The 15,543-nt window shown below is 42.4% G+C and overlaps 2 protein-coding genes across 2 annotated transcripts in view; one reads left to right on the plus strand and one right to left on the minus strand.

The window, feature by feature from the left end:
* The window catches only part of LOC139370044 (zinc finger protein 345-like), a 637,497-nt gene that overhangs the window by 303,131 nt on the left and 318,823 nt on the right, over window positions 1–15,543 (minus strand). The gene's annotated exons all lie outside the window — the stretch shown is intronic.
* Window positions 1–15,543, plus strand: part of LOC139370042 (zinc finger protein 678-like) — a 267,317-nt gene that overhangs the window by 83,768 nt on the left and 168,006 nt on the right. The window contains exon 10 of the mRNA XM_071109343.1: window positions 9,386–10,202. Within this exon, the coding sequence (XP_070965444.1) occupies window positions 9,386–10,202 (817 nt within the window). The remainder of the gene's footprint in view (window positions 1–9,385; window positions 10,203–15,543) is intronic.

A 15,543-nucleotide genomic window follows, 5' to 3' on the forward strand; every position in this document is an offset into this window, starting at 1 on the left:
GCATTTTTATCGGCAGACTCAATAGCCTTGGCTTCTCAAATGACTTCCTCGCCTGGTTCACCAACTGCTTCTCAGATAGAGTTCAGTGTGTCAAATCGGAGGGCCTGTTGTCCGGACCTTTGGCAGTCTCTATGGGGGTGCCACAGGGTTCAATTCTCGGGACGACTCTTTTCTCTGTATATATCAATGTCGCCCTATTGCTGCTGGTGACTCTCTGATCCCCCTCTACTCTGACGACACCATTCTGTATACATCTGGCCCTTCTTTGGACACTGTGTTAACAAATCTCCAAACGAGCTTCAATGCCATACAACACTCCTTCTGTGACCTCCAACTGCTTTTAAATGCTAGTAAAACTAAATGCATGCTCTTCAACCGATTGCTGCCCGCACCCGCCTGCCAGACTAGCATCACTACTCTGGACGGTTCTGACCTAGAATATGTGGACAACTACAAATACCTAGGTGTTTGGTTAGACTGTAAACTCTCCTTCCAGACTCACATTAAGCATCTCCAATCCAAAATTACATCTAGAATCGGCTTCCGATTTCGCAAGAAAGCCTCCTTCACTCATGCTGCCAAACATACCCTCGCAAAACTGACTATCCTACCGGTCGTTGACTTTGGCAATGTCATTTACAAAATAGCCTCCAACACCCTACTAAGCAACCTGGATGTTGTCTATCACAGTGCCATCCGTTTTGTCACCAAAGCCCCATATACTACCCTACATATTTGTCGCCAAACCCACTGGCTCCAGGTCATCTATAAGCCTTTGCTAGGTAAAGCCCAGCCTTATCTCAGCTCACTGGTCACCAAAGCAACACCCACCCATAGCACACGCTCCAGCAGGTATATTTCACTGGTCATTCCCAAAGCCAACACTTCCTTTGGCTGCCTTTCCTTCCAGTTCTCTGCTGCCAATTTGTTTATGTGTAACTCTGTGTTGTTGTTTTTGTCGCACTGCTTTGCTTTATCTTGGCCAGGACGCAGTTGTAAATTAAAACTTGTTCTCAATTAGCCTTCCTGGTTAAATATAGTTAGTTAGTTCCTGGTTAAATATAGTTAGTTAGTTCCTGGTTAAAAAAAGGTTAAATAAATACAAATAAAAAAATACCTTCATGAGGTTCTATAGCAGCAAGGATCTGACACCTCCAGAGGGCTTGATGGCTCAATCCACCAGAGGTCTGGCTACAACATATACATTGTTTAAAGGCATCTCTGTTCAAGAGATCTGTAATGATGCATGTTGTGGTGATGAACCTTCATGAGGTTCTATAGCAGCAAGGATCTGACACCTCCAGAGGGCTTGATGGCTCAATCCACCAGAGGTATGGCTACAACATATACATTGTTTAAAGGCGTCTCTGTTCAAGAGATCTGTAATGATGCATGTTGTGGTGATATACCTTCATGAGGTTCTATAGTAGCAAGGATCTGACACCTCCAGAGGGCTTGATGGCTCAATCCACCAGAGGTCTGGCTACAACATATACATTGTTTAAAGGCGTCTCTGTTCAAGAGATCTGTAATGATGCATGTTGTGGTGATGAACCTTCATGAGGTTCTATAGTAGCAAGGATCTGACACCTCCAGAGGGCTTGATGGCTCAATCCACCAGAGGTCTGGCTACAACATATACATTGTTTAAAGGCATCTCTGTTCAAGAGATCTGTAATGATGCATGTTGTGGTGATATACCTAGACAGGTATTACCAGTACAGAGTCAATGTGGAGGCTGTATACAGGTATTACCAGTACAGAGTCAATGTGGAGGCCATATACAGGAGGTACCGGTACAGAGTCAATGTGGAGGCTGTAGACAGGTATTACCAGTACAGAGTCAATGTGGAGGCCATATACAGGAGGTACCGGTACAGAGTCAATGTGGAGGCTGTAGACAGGTATTACCAGTACAGAGTCAATGTGGAGGCCATATACAGGAGGTACCGGTACAGAGTCAATGTGGAGGCTGTAGACAGGTATTACCGGTACAGAGTCAATGTGGAGGTTGTATACAGGTATTACCGGTACAGAGTCAATGTGGAGGCTATATACAGGTATTACCGGTACAGAGTCAATGTGGAGGCCATATACAGGTATTACCGGTACAGAGTCAATGTGGAGGCCATATACAGGTATTACTGGTACAGAGTCAATGTGGAGGCTATATACAGGAGGTACCAGTACAGAGTCAATGTGGAGGCCATATACAGGAGGTACCAGTACAGAGTCAATGTGGAGGCTGTAGACAGGTATTACCGGTACAGAGTCAATGTGGAGGCTATATACAGGAGGTACCGGAACAGAGTCAATGTAGAGGGTATATACAGGAGGTACCGGAACAGAGTCAATGTGGAGGCTATATACAGGTATTACCGGTACAGAGTCAATGTGGAGGGTATATACAGGAGGTACCGGAACAGAGTCAATGTAGAGGGTATATACAGGAGGTACCGGAACAGAGTCAATGTGGAGGGTATATACAGGAGGTACCGGAACAGAGTCAATGTGGAGGGTATATACAGGAGGTACCGGAACAGAGTCAATGTGGAGGGTATATACAGGAGGTACCGGAACAGAGTCAATGTGGAGGGTATATACAGGAGGTACCGGAACAGAGTCAATGTGGAGGGTATATACAGGAGGTACCGGAACAGAGTCAATGTGGAGGGTATATACAGGAGGTACCGGAACAGAGTCAATGTGGAGGGTATATACAGGAGGTACCGATACAGAGTCAATGTGCGGGGACACAGGTAAGTCGAGGAAAAATACTACTCCTATTACAGATCCAAGTGGTAAAGATTCATATGACATCCATTGTTGAAGGACTGTAGCATCTAATGATGAAACATGTAGCATCTCCACAGAGGAGCTCTGTCATGATTGTAGCAGGTTTACTAACAAGTTACTTATATTAGCTCTGTTGACTTTAGCTAATATGGTGACAACGATGTAGGCTGTGTGTAGCAGATATGAAATGGTTTGGTTTGGAAAGGTTTTAACTCCTGGTCACCTACAGCTGATGTGTTGTGCATTGACGTCCACAAGCGAAGGGAAAAGGTGAGCGAATTGATGTGAGAGGAAATACAACGTGGCAGTTGTGAAAGTGAACTGTGTTTACGCATCATCAGGGGTGAATTCATTCAGACGATTCTGTTGCATGTGATGCATTTGCTCTATTGTTTACAGTATGATTTGTATCGTATAGAGCGTGGCTTTAAGGGAAAAGTATGGTCACATCTATTAAAAACAAATGTGAAAAATGAACAGAGTATTAACACAAATGTGTTTTAAAACACTACCTATTCGTAGAAGTATTTATTCATCATCCACATATTCATTTTAAGCTTCTACGTTTGTGTACAGGAAAGTATTATTTGTAAGACAGAAGAGAAAATATATCTGCTTATTGTTATATTATTATGACGTTCTTTCCATCACAAAAAGTGTAGTACCTATTGTTTCCAAACTGCGTTACCCACTCCAGCCAGTAGATGGCGATGTGCGTCTTTCAGGTGATGCTTCTTGATGACGTATAATGGACTGGACGGGACGCTTCTTCAGGAACAACAAGGCGCCAACTCTTTCAACCACCTCGGTAGCTTGCTAGACAACATAAAACTAAAAGATTGATTCTTTAGACCATGTTATTGTACATTAGCTAATCTCAGTGTTTTAAACAAATTTCGGTTGACGTATCTACTGGTTAACTTTAACCTAATGTGCTTGTTCAATTTGCAAACTTGTTAAAGATTGATACTGAGGTTAGCACTAGGCTAGTCGCTAATGCTAGCTATGAGCTCACTGAACTACTCCTCCCTTGCTAATGAAGAGGAGGTGTGCTTTACGGAGAAATAATCTTTCAGAATGAAAAAGGAGGAAGAGGAGGCTGTTATAGTGAAAGAAGAGAAAGAACCTTTTAGAGAGGAAGAGGATGCTATCTTAATAAACGTGAAGGAGGAAGACGTTTTGAGAGTGAAAAAGGAGGAGACAGAAGATCCGATTGACACCAGTGAGTACTGTCTTAAAAACAGGGACACAAACTATGCAGTTGTTGAACTAATGTGGGGGTTTTTAATGGGCATTCTTACTGTAGGAATTGTTAATTGGTCGATCTGCCATTGGTTCATATACTTTTGGGACTTTTCAATTAGATGTATTGAATTCTCCACGTGGTTGACATTAAAGTTCCCCTCATCTAGTATAACAGTCTTAAAATTCAATATTGCTGCGTATGTTCTACTTAAAATATAAAAAAGGCACCCATTTTGTGGAACAACCCTTTTACATTTGCATCACAAATATTTTTTTAGGAAATCAAGATGAAAGTGGCCATTTTAGGATATTTTTAGACATTCATGCCTCTTGTAAGACTCTGTGATTGCAATAGAAGATCATAAGTTTACCATCTGTTTGATGTTCTCATTCACACAGGAGAGAGACATGACTATGGTGGATCCTCTGCGGAGCCTCAACAACATCCTGATGCTGACGAGGCAGAGAAGAGACTCTCCAGATCAGAACACCAGATGGTACAGCTTGGTCTGGTCTAGCATACAGCTTGCTTTATCGGCTTGGGCTGGGTTTCTGTAAAACACTTTATGACAACAGTGACATCAGCATCCATAATGATCTGCATCTGTGTACCCTCTTTATGGTTACTAGGACAACGCTAGCCCTTCCACCCTGTGTCGTGCCTCTCTGGGTAGCACCTTACTGCTGGGTATGAAGAGGTTGTCTGTGCTGCTGGTGGACTGCAGGAAAACAACAGGGCTGAGTGGAACTGTGAGAGGAGGAGAAGAGATGAAAGGATCAGATTTGACTCATCAAAGTAAGTGCTGTAGTTTAGTTTGAACAAATACAATAGATCTGCCCACTGGTATCTGTTACCAGGACAACCAGCAGAGTTCTGTTAGTTGACAGGAAGATAGACTGGTGGATATGGATGTTATGAATATCATAACACTGAAAAAGGATTCTGCCAATGAAAAGAGAGAAACCAATAGACCATATAAAACCTTGATGAAAGTTAGCTTTAGAGAGAAAATTTCAAGATGATCCAATGTAAGGTGCTTGTTTTACAAAAACTTATCCTTAAAACATTATGGACGTTACATTGCCTGTCCCAGTCAACCCCCCTATCTTTACAAGACTGTTGAACAGGCAAACTAAACTCTAGACACTGTTAATTAATTAACTAATACTGAGGAAAGCTGTGATCAGGCTTATAGGGAAGGGCATTCAATAAACACAGCACTTAAAAATGACTGATGATGGCTGAGAGAAATTGATGATGATAAAAATATTGTTTGGGCTGTTTTGTTAGACTTCAGTGCGGCTTTTGACATTATCGATCATAGTCTGCTGCTGAAAAAAAATGTATGGCTTTACACCCCCAGTTATGAAAACTTAGGACACTAAAGAGGCCTTTCTATTGAATCTGGAAACACCAAAAGAAAGATGCCCAGGGCCTATGGACTTTACATGACTGAGGGGTGCAGCCATTGGTGGGCCCTGGAGGGCATAAGCCCACCCATTGCGGAGCCAGGCCCAGCCAATCAGAATTCGTTTTTCCCCACAAAAGGGTTTCATTACAAATATAAATACTACTCGGGTGGCTGGTCTCAGATGCTGTGGAGATCCTGGGCTGGCGTCGTTATATGTGGTCTGTGGTTGTGAGGCCAGTTGGATGTACTGCCAAATTCTCTAAAATGACGTTGCAAGGTGGCTTCTGGTAGAGAATTGAACATTCAATTATCTGGTAACCGCTCTAGTGGATATTCCTTCAGTCAGCATGCCAATTGCATGCACCCTCAAAACTTGAGACATCTGTGGCATTGTGACAAAACTGCATATTTTAGAGTGGCCTTTTATTTTCCCCGGCACAAGGTGCACCTGTGTAATAATCAAGCTGTTCAATCAGCTTCTTGATATGCCACACCTGTCAGGTTGATGGATTATCTTGGCAGAGAATAAATGTTAACTAACAGGGATGTAAAAAATTCTGCAATCTTTTTTTCCCAGCTCATTAAACATCCAACACTTTACATGTTGTTTTGAGAATGACACATTTTAATTTTCACCAAATCTGCTGCCTCAGTTTGTATGATGGCTATTTGCATTTACTCCAGAATGTTATGAAGAGTGTTCAGATGAATTGCAATTAATTACAAAGTCCCTATTTTCCATGCAAATGAACTGAATCCCCCCCAAAACTGGAAGCTTCAAAAGGAGGGTGGTGCTTGGAATCATTGTTCTTCATATGTCACCCACGGTTACCTGCAAGGAAACAGGTGCCGTCATCATTGCTTTGCACAAAAAGGGCTTCACAGGCAAGGATATAGCTGCCAGTAAGATTGCACCAAAATCAACCATTTATCGGATCATCAAGAACTTCAAGGAGAGCGGTTCAAATCAAATTTATTTATATAGCCCTTCGTACATCAGCTGATATCTCAAAGTGCTGTACAGAAACCCAGCCTTAAACCCCAAACAGCAAGCAATGCAGGTGTAGAAGCACGGTGGCTAGGAAAAACTCCCTAGAAAGGCCAAAACCTAGGAAGAAACCTAGAGAGGAACCAGGCTATGTGGGGTGGCCAGTCCTCTTCTGGCTGTGTCGGGTGGAGATTATAACAGAACATGGCCAAGATGTTCAAATGTTCATAAATGACCAGCATGGTCGTATAATAATAAGGCAGAACAGTTGAAACTGGAGCAGCAGCACGGTCAGGTGGACTGGGGACAGCAAGGAGTCATCATGTCAGGTAGTCCTGGGGCATGGTCATAGGGCTCAGGTCCTCTGAGAGAGAGAGAGAAAGAGAGAATTAGAGAACGCACACTTAGATTCACACAGGACACCGAATAGGACAGGAGAGGTACTCCAGATATAACAAACTGACCCTAGCCCCCCCGACACATAAACTACTGCAGCATAAATACTGGAGGCTGAGACAGGAGGGGTCAGGAGGCCCCATCTGAGGACACCCCCGGACAGGGCCAAACAGGAAGGATATAACCCCACCCACTTTGCCAAAGCACAGCCCCCACACCACTAGAGGGATATCTTCAACCACCAACTTGCCATCCTGAGACAAGGCTGAGTATAGCCCACAAAGATCTCCGCCATGGCACAACCCAGACAGGATGACCACATCAGTGAATCAACCCACTCAGGTGACGCACCCCTTCCAGGGACAGCATGAGAGAGCCCCAGTAAGCCAGTGACTCAGCCCCTGTAATAGGGTTAGAGGCAGAGAATCCCAGTGGAAAGAGGGGAACCGGCCAGGCAGAGACAGCAAGGGCGGTCCGTTGCTCCAGAGCCTTTCCGTTCACCTTCCCACTCCTGGGCCAGACTACACTCAATCATACGACCCACTGAAGAGATGAGTCTTCAGTAAAGACAGTTTTATTTGAGACGACTGTACAACCATTAAGATTAATTGTCAGATTCAACAGAAGATCTCTTTGTTTCTTGGGACCTAGAACAAGCATCTCTGTTTTGTCCGAGTTTAAAAGTAGAAAGTTTGCAGCCATCCACTTCCTTATGTCTGAAACACATGCTTCTAGCAAGGGTAATTTGGGGCTTCACCATGTTTCATTGAAATGTACAGCTGTGTGTCATCCGCATAGCAGTGAAAGTTAACATTATGTTTTCGAATAACATCCCCAAGAGGTAAAATATATAGTGAAGACAATAGTGGTCCCAAAACGGAACCTTGAGGAACACCGAAATATACAGTTGATTTGTCAGAGGACAAACCATTCACAGAGACAAACTGATATCTTTCCGACAGATAAGATCTAAACCAGGCCAGAACTTGTCCGTGTAGACCAATTTGGGTTTCCAATCTCTCCAAAAGAATGTGGTGATCGATGGTATCAAAAGCAGCACTAAGGTCTAGGAGCACGAGGACAGATGCAGAGCCTCGGTCCGATGCCATTAAAATGCCATTCAATTGTTGTGAAGAAGGCTTCAGGGCACCCAAGAAAGTCCAGCAAGTGCCAGGACCGTCTCCTAAAGTTGATTCAGCTGCGGGATCGGGGCACCACCAGTACAGAGCTCAGGAATGGCAGCAGGCAGGTGTGAGTGCATCTGCACGCACAGTGAAGCGAAGACTTTTGGTGTCAAGAAGGACAGCAAAGAAACCACTTCTCTCCAGGAAAAACATCAGGGACAGACTGATATTCTGCAAAAGTTACAGGGATTGGACTGCTGAGGACTAGTGCAAAGTCATTTTCTCTGATGAATCCCCTTTCCGAATGTTTGGGGCATCCGGAAAAAAGCTTGTCCGGAGAAGACAAGGTGAGCGCAACCATCAGTCCTGTGTCATGCCAACAGTAAAGCATCCTGAGACCATTCATGTGTGGGGTTGCTTCTCAGCCAAGGGTGTGGGCACACTCACAATGTTGCCTAAGAACACAGCCATGAATAAAGAATGGTACCAACACATCCTCGAAGAGCAACTTCTCCCAACCATCCAGGAACAGTTCGGTGACGAACAATGCCTTTTCCAGCATGATGGAGCACCTTGCCACAAGGCAAAAGTGATAACAAAGTGGCTCGGGTAACAAAACAACAGTATTTTGGGTCCATGGCCAGGAAACTCCCCAGACCTTAATTCTATTGAGAACTTGTGGTCAATCATCAAGAGGCGGGTGGACAAACAAAAACCCACAAATTCTGACAAAATCCAAGCATTGATTATGCAAGAATGGGCTGCCATCAGTCAGGATGTGGCCCAGAAGTTAATTGACAGCATGCCAGGGCGGATTGCAGAGGTCTTGAAAAAGAAGGGTCAACACTGCAAATATTGACACTGCATCAACTTAATGTCATTGTAAATAAAAACCTTTGACACTTATGAAATGCTTGTAAGTATACTTCAGCATTCCATAGTAACATCTGACAAAAATATCTAAAGACACTGAAGCAGCAAACTTTGTGGAAATTAATATTTTTAATTCTCAAAACTTTTGGCCACTACTGTAGGTCGCATTCTGTATCATACAGCTATTAAAGTTATATATTTAGAACTACCTGCTCGATTGGAATCCAGTGACGTCTGTGTCTTGAGTGTCCTAGAACTGTTTAGTTTTTTGTGTTCTGACGAAAACAGAATGAATAAATAAGTAGTGTAAACATTGTCAGTAATTACCAGGAAACTCTACAACATTTGTTTTAAAATCACACTGAGATTGTTAAAACTGGCCTTAGGTTATTGAGGGATCTGATTAGGATTTACCCTCGTAGCAAGGCCGTTTCATATGTGGAGGTTTCATTCGGGTCTCTATTTTAAAAAACACACTGTCTTTGGCAGGAGAAAGACCAGACTCAGAGGAACCAGAGCCAGGGACGTACAAACCAGCAAGAAGACACCAGTGTTCCCACTGTGGAAAGGGTTATAACCACTTAAATGAGCTTAAACGACACGAGAGAATACACACAGGGGAGAAGCCTTACCACTGTTCCCAGTGTGGAAAGGGTTTTAACGATTTGGGAAAGCTGAAACGACACGGGAGAATACACACAGGGGATAAGCCTTACCACTGCTCCCAGTGTGGAAGGCGTTTTAACGATTTGGGGAAGCTGGAACGACACGAGAGAATACACAGAGGGGAGAAGCCTTACCACTGCTCCCAGTGTGGAAAGGGTTGTAACGATTTGGGGAAGCTGAAACGACACGAGAGAATACACACGGGTGAAAAGCCTTACCACTGCTCCCACTGCGGAAAGCGTTTTAACGATTTGGGCAAGGTGAAACGACATGAGAGAATACACACAGGGGAGAAGCCTTACCATTGCTCCCACTGTGGAAAGTGTTTCAACCAGTTAGGGACCCTGAAACAGCACAAGGTAATACACACAGGGGAGAATCGTTACCACTGCTCCCAGTGTGGAAAGGGTTTTAACGATTTGGGGAAGCTGAAACGACATGAGAGAATACACACAGGGGAGAAGCCTTACCATTGCTCGCAATGTGAAAAGATGTATAGCGAGAAAGGACACCTGAAAGCCCATGAGAAAATTCACACAGGGGAGAAGCCTTACCAATGCTCCCAGTGTGGAAAGTGTTTCACCTGGGCAGGGTATCTGAAAAAACACGAAAGAATACACACAGGGGAGAAGCCTTACCACTGCTCCCAGTGTGGCAAGTGTTTCAACGGGGCAGGGGATCTGAAAAAACACGAAAGAATACATACAGGAGAGAAGCCTTACCACTGCTCCCGCTGTGTCAAGTGTTTTAACCAGTTAGGGGCCCTGAAACAGCACGAGAGAATACACACAGGGGAGAAGCCTTACCACTGCTCCCAGTGTGGCAAGTGTTTTAACCAGTTAGGGACCCTGAAACAGCACAAGATAATACACACAGGGGAGATGCATTACCACTCCTCCCAGGATGCAAAGCTTTTGCCCATTTAGGAAGCCTGAAATAACATGAGACACAGAGGAGAAGGCTTTACAGAAGATTAGATTTTGGGAAAACATATTACTCATAACAATCACTTAAACATCATTAGAGAATCCACACAGGAGAGAGAAATTACTTATCTTAGCATGTATATTGATATTTCACATCTCATTGACTCACAACTCATCAGAGAACATACACAGTGCTCCCATTGTCTTATATTGTTGACTGATAATGTGTTTACCTGTTTTTACCAGATGAAATTGCTTCTTCCAATTATTGATAAACATGTACCTGTTAAGAAACTGACTGTTAAATATGTAAAGGCTCCATGGATTGATGAGGAATTTAAAAACTGTATGTTTGAAAGAGTTGGGGCAAAAGGAGTGGCTAATAAGTCTGGCTGCACATCTGTACTGCAAATTGAGAAATTATGTGACCAAACTCAACAAAAATAATCAACTTTATTAAGAAGCCAAGATCAATGATATAAAGAATGATGTAATAAAACATCATGAAAGAAAAGCAGTGCAAGTATTGAATGTTGTAAAGTTAGTGTGGGAGAGGTGGAACAATTGGTATCGATCAATAATGACAAACCTCCTGGCATTGACAACTTAGATGGAAAGCTACTGAGGTCGGTAGCTGACTATAGCCACTCCTATCTGACATATTTTTAACATGAGCCTAGAGGAAAGTCTTTGTTTTCAGGCCTGGAGGGAAGCCAAATTAATCCACTACCTAGTCATGTAAGACTGGAAGTAAGACTGGAACATAGTATCAACAGGAACTCTTAGTTCCCTTTATCCATCTGTTACCTAAAATATAGTTTTAACACACAGACATCTGACTTTGTACAGTTGACCTTTTCATGCACTTGCAAGGTGTCTACCACTGATTCTTTATCTCAAGCTAAAGCAAAACATGAATCATTGTACTTTTGTCATCACAGGTGTTCCTGTAATGTACAGATATCATCAAAGTTCTTACAAGTCAAATTACACACATCTCTGACACACTTATCCCACCAGACATGCCACCGGGGGTCTTTTCACAGTTCACAAGATTCCAGAACAAATTCAAGAAAGCATACAGTATTATATAGGGCCCTTATTGCATGGAACTTCCTTCCATCTCATATTGCTCAAATAAATAGCAAACCTGGTTTAAAAAAAACAGATAAAGCAACACCTCTCCCCTATTTGACCTAGGTAGTTTGTGTGTATGCATTGATATGTAGGCTACGTGCGCCTTTTACAAAATGTATGTAGTTCTGTCCTTGAGCTGTTCTTGTCTATTGATGTTCTGTATTATTGTCACGCCATAGAGGTTTTTATTCTCTATTTTGGTTGGGCCAGGGTGTGACTCGGTTGGGAATTCCAGTTTATTTATTTCTATGTTTTCTATTTCTTTGTTTTTGGCGGAGTGTGGTTCCCAATCAGGGACAGCTGTCTATCGTTGTCTCTAATTGGGAATCATACTTAGGCAGCCTTTTTCCACCTGTGTTTTTTGGGTAGTTGTTTTCTGTATAGTTGATTTGTCTTACAGAACTGTTTGTTCTTCTCTTTGTTATTTTGTTCTAATGTTTTTTGATTAAATAAAAACCATGAACACTTTACCACGCTGCGCTTTGGTCCATGCCCACCGACGAGAGACGTGACAATTATGTCATGTTTTGTGTTGACCGTAGGAGGGGTAGCTGCTGCTTTTGCAACAGCTAATGGGGATCCTAGTAAAATACCAAATACCAAACTCTGTTGTTCTCTCTGAGCTCAGAAATAAAGAATCTTGGTTTGACTTGGACTCCAGCAGATCCTTATATTATAATATCCACTACAACTCACCCACAGATTGCTGTTTCATGATTGTCTCAATGAAGAGTTCCTCATTCCACTTTCCAATATATCCACATAATTTTCCATCCTCATGATGCCATCTATTTTGTGAAGTGCCCCAGTCCTTCCTCCAGCGAAGCACCCCCACAACATGATGCTGCCACCTGTGTGCTTCACGGTGGGGATGGTGTTCTTCGGCTTGCAAGCATCCCCCTTTTTCCTCCGAACATAACGATGGTCATTATGGCCAAACTATACTATTTTTGTTTCATCAGACCAGAGGACGCCTTCAGGCGTTTGGAAATCGCTCTCAAGGATGAACCAGACTTGTGGAGGTCTACCATTTTTTTCTGATATCTTGGCAGATTTGTATTTATTTTCCCATGATATCAAGTAAAGAGGCACTGAGTTTCAAGGTAGGTCTTGAAATACATACACAGGTGCTCTTCCAATTGACTCAAATGATGTCAATTAGCCTATCAGAAGCTACGAAAGCTATGACATAATTTTCTGGAATTTTCCAAGGCTGTTTCAAGGCACAGTCAATTTAGTGTATGTAAACATCTGACCCATTGGGATTGTGAAATAATCTGTTTGTAAACAATTGTTGAAAAAATGACTTGTGTCATTAACACAGATGTCCTAACCGACTTGCCAAAACTATAGTTTGTTAACAAGAAATGTGTGGAGTGGTTGAAAAATGAGTTTTAATGACTCCAACCTAAGTGTATGTAATCTTTAGCTTCAACTGTAAATAATGTATCCTTCACTATCTATTCTTCACTATATATTGCATCTTAGCTGCTGTGTTTCAGAAGCATTTCACTACACTCACAATAACATCTGCTAACCATGTGTACGTGACCAATAACATCTGCTAACCATGTGTATGTGACCAATAACATCTGCTAACCATGTGCATGTGACCAATAACATCTGATAACCATGTGTATGTGACCAATAACATCTGCTAACCATGTGTATTTGACCAATAACATTTGATTTGATTTGATTTCAACAAAACAAATCCATGTGATGATGTTTATTCAATGTGGAAAACGGATTGGATTTATATAAGGTATTTTTATTAATTTTCACACAACTGGCAACCTAAATCCGTTTCAAAGAAATGTAACGAGAAACTGAATGTTGAACTGAGGTCTTTGCCAAGTGGGCTGGTTTGAATAAGCGGCAGGTGTTGGATCAATATCCACATTAGTAGCTAAATTTCCATGCAATTTGCGACAGATTTTCATGTGAATATTCTCAAATCTGCATAAAACAATATACGCATTTTCCCACCGGAAATGTTTGCATCAAACAGATTTATTGCGGATAAAAGTATGCGTGATGACGTAGTGCACGGAAGAAAAAAAATTCCTGTTGAATTCCCATGTACTGAATGAAAAATGCAAGTTAAATGGGTTTCCATCGCATTTTCAACTCTACTGATGGTTTTGAAAAACCGTTGAGTTATATAGCAAAAGTCCTCTTGTCCCGTGCACTGTAGCCAACAGCTCAAAGATACAGTTCTGGTAGGCTACCTACATGATGAGATTATTATGGATAAGAGCGACATTATTTTATTTGTGAAATGGCAACCAAGCATCAATCACCATCATGTCACCAGAAGAAGTGTATTGGAAAGGAGCATCAAGCTCAACACATGCACTTTCACCACCCTGTGAAGTTCATCATTTATTTCATCTGTAGCCTAATAAACTGCATGGTTTCCCAAATCGTAGTGGGAGGACCAATCAACATATCATCGCGTGACTCCAAGTTAACTAAGATATGATCGTTATTAAATCAATATTTGCGCATAAAGGATTAATGCCGCCATTTCTCGTTTATACATTTTTACTGACACAAAAAGACCCCACCATGTCAAACAAAGTAACAAATCGTCTGTTGGCATTTAGAAAAGTATACAGGCATATCCTGTTTCCATCAGCCCGGTCATTACTTTGGAAATGGTTGGATCAATATCCACCTTCATGATATGGATGAAGCCTGATTTGGAATGTCTGAGTAGTTCTATCTGATGTCATAATACACCCCTCTGATTATCAAGTGATGTTCACATGTGATGCATTTGCTCCATTGTTTACATTTAAGTTGGAGGCCCACTCTGATGATGTATGTCTTACATAGTGGGGCTTTAAATGAAAAGTATGGTGACATCTTAGTGTGGCTTATAATGAATAGGATTATTAATCATAAACTCCTATAGCAACAATACACTGTGGCTTTGACTTCAAGAAGAGAATGGGCTGATGGGTGGTGGTGCTACTCTATAGGTTAGGCTGTCCAATATGAATGTTCAATACACACAATAGGTTGATCGGTAGCTAGTTAGCTAGCTGTCCAGTCTAATACAAATGTTCAATACACACAATAGGTTGATCAGTAGCCAGCTAGCTGCTACGTCTTTAGCCGGACAGCTAGCTAACACGGCTAGCTAACATGGCTAGCTATCAACAAAGTCAAAATGGACTCCAGGCCTGGTGGTGGCAGTAGTGCAAATACAACCACTGTTTACCGGAGCTTCCTGAGTGAAAAATAATTTGGCTATATAAAGTGGGCACGACAAACCCTATTCCCCCTCAGGAGACTGAAAAGGTTTGGCATGGGTCCTCAGATCACAACGCAGGGCCAGACGGATGACCAGGACGTGTACTCCGAGCATGCGCTGACCAACTGGCAACTGTCTTCACTGACAAACACCTCCACAACCCTCACAAACGTCTCTACAACATCCTGACATCTGGAGATATCAGTGGTCACTCTTCATCAAGAGCAGGTATGATGAATCTCTCATCTCAGACATTACAACTAATGTGCTGTGAGATTAAATGCTGTAATGCTGGAGAAAATCAATTGCAACTATTTATGCAATGGACAAATCTTTCTCTCTCTAGATTGTCCTCCATTAGACTCTCCTGGTGCAGGACAGAGTCAGAGTGCTGGTAATTTTCATGTCTATTGATTTCAATGGTGTCAGAAGTCTCAGAAGTGATGCGTAGCACCAGATTTAGCCAACAGCTCATTTACATCTGTCCAAGGGAAGATTTGAGGCCATCTAGATGTGTCTCTCTGAGGCCCACCGGAAGTGATGCAACATTTGAGGTTTTCTAGAGAGCTGCTGCTGACACCATGTCCTCTGTTGCTATGGTTACTCTGATCACTTTCTTACTCAGTCTTTCCTTTACCACACATTATTATGTATATTCTCTGTCTGTCAGCTGACAGACCCTACCAACCAGCTGACAGACCCTACCAACCAACTGACA

This window comes from Oncorhynchus clarkii, chromosome 17 (assembly GCF_045791955.1).
Source record: "Oncorhynchus clarkii lewisi isolate Uvic-CL-2024 chromosome 17, UVic_Ocla_1.0, whole genome shotgun sequence".
NCBI lineage: Eukaryota > Metazoa > Chordata > Actinopteri > Salmoniformes > Salmonidae > Oncorhynchus > Oncorhynchus clarkii.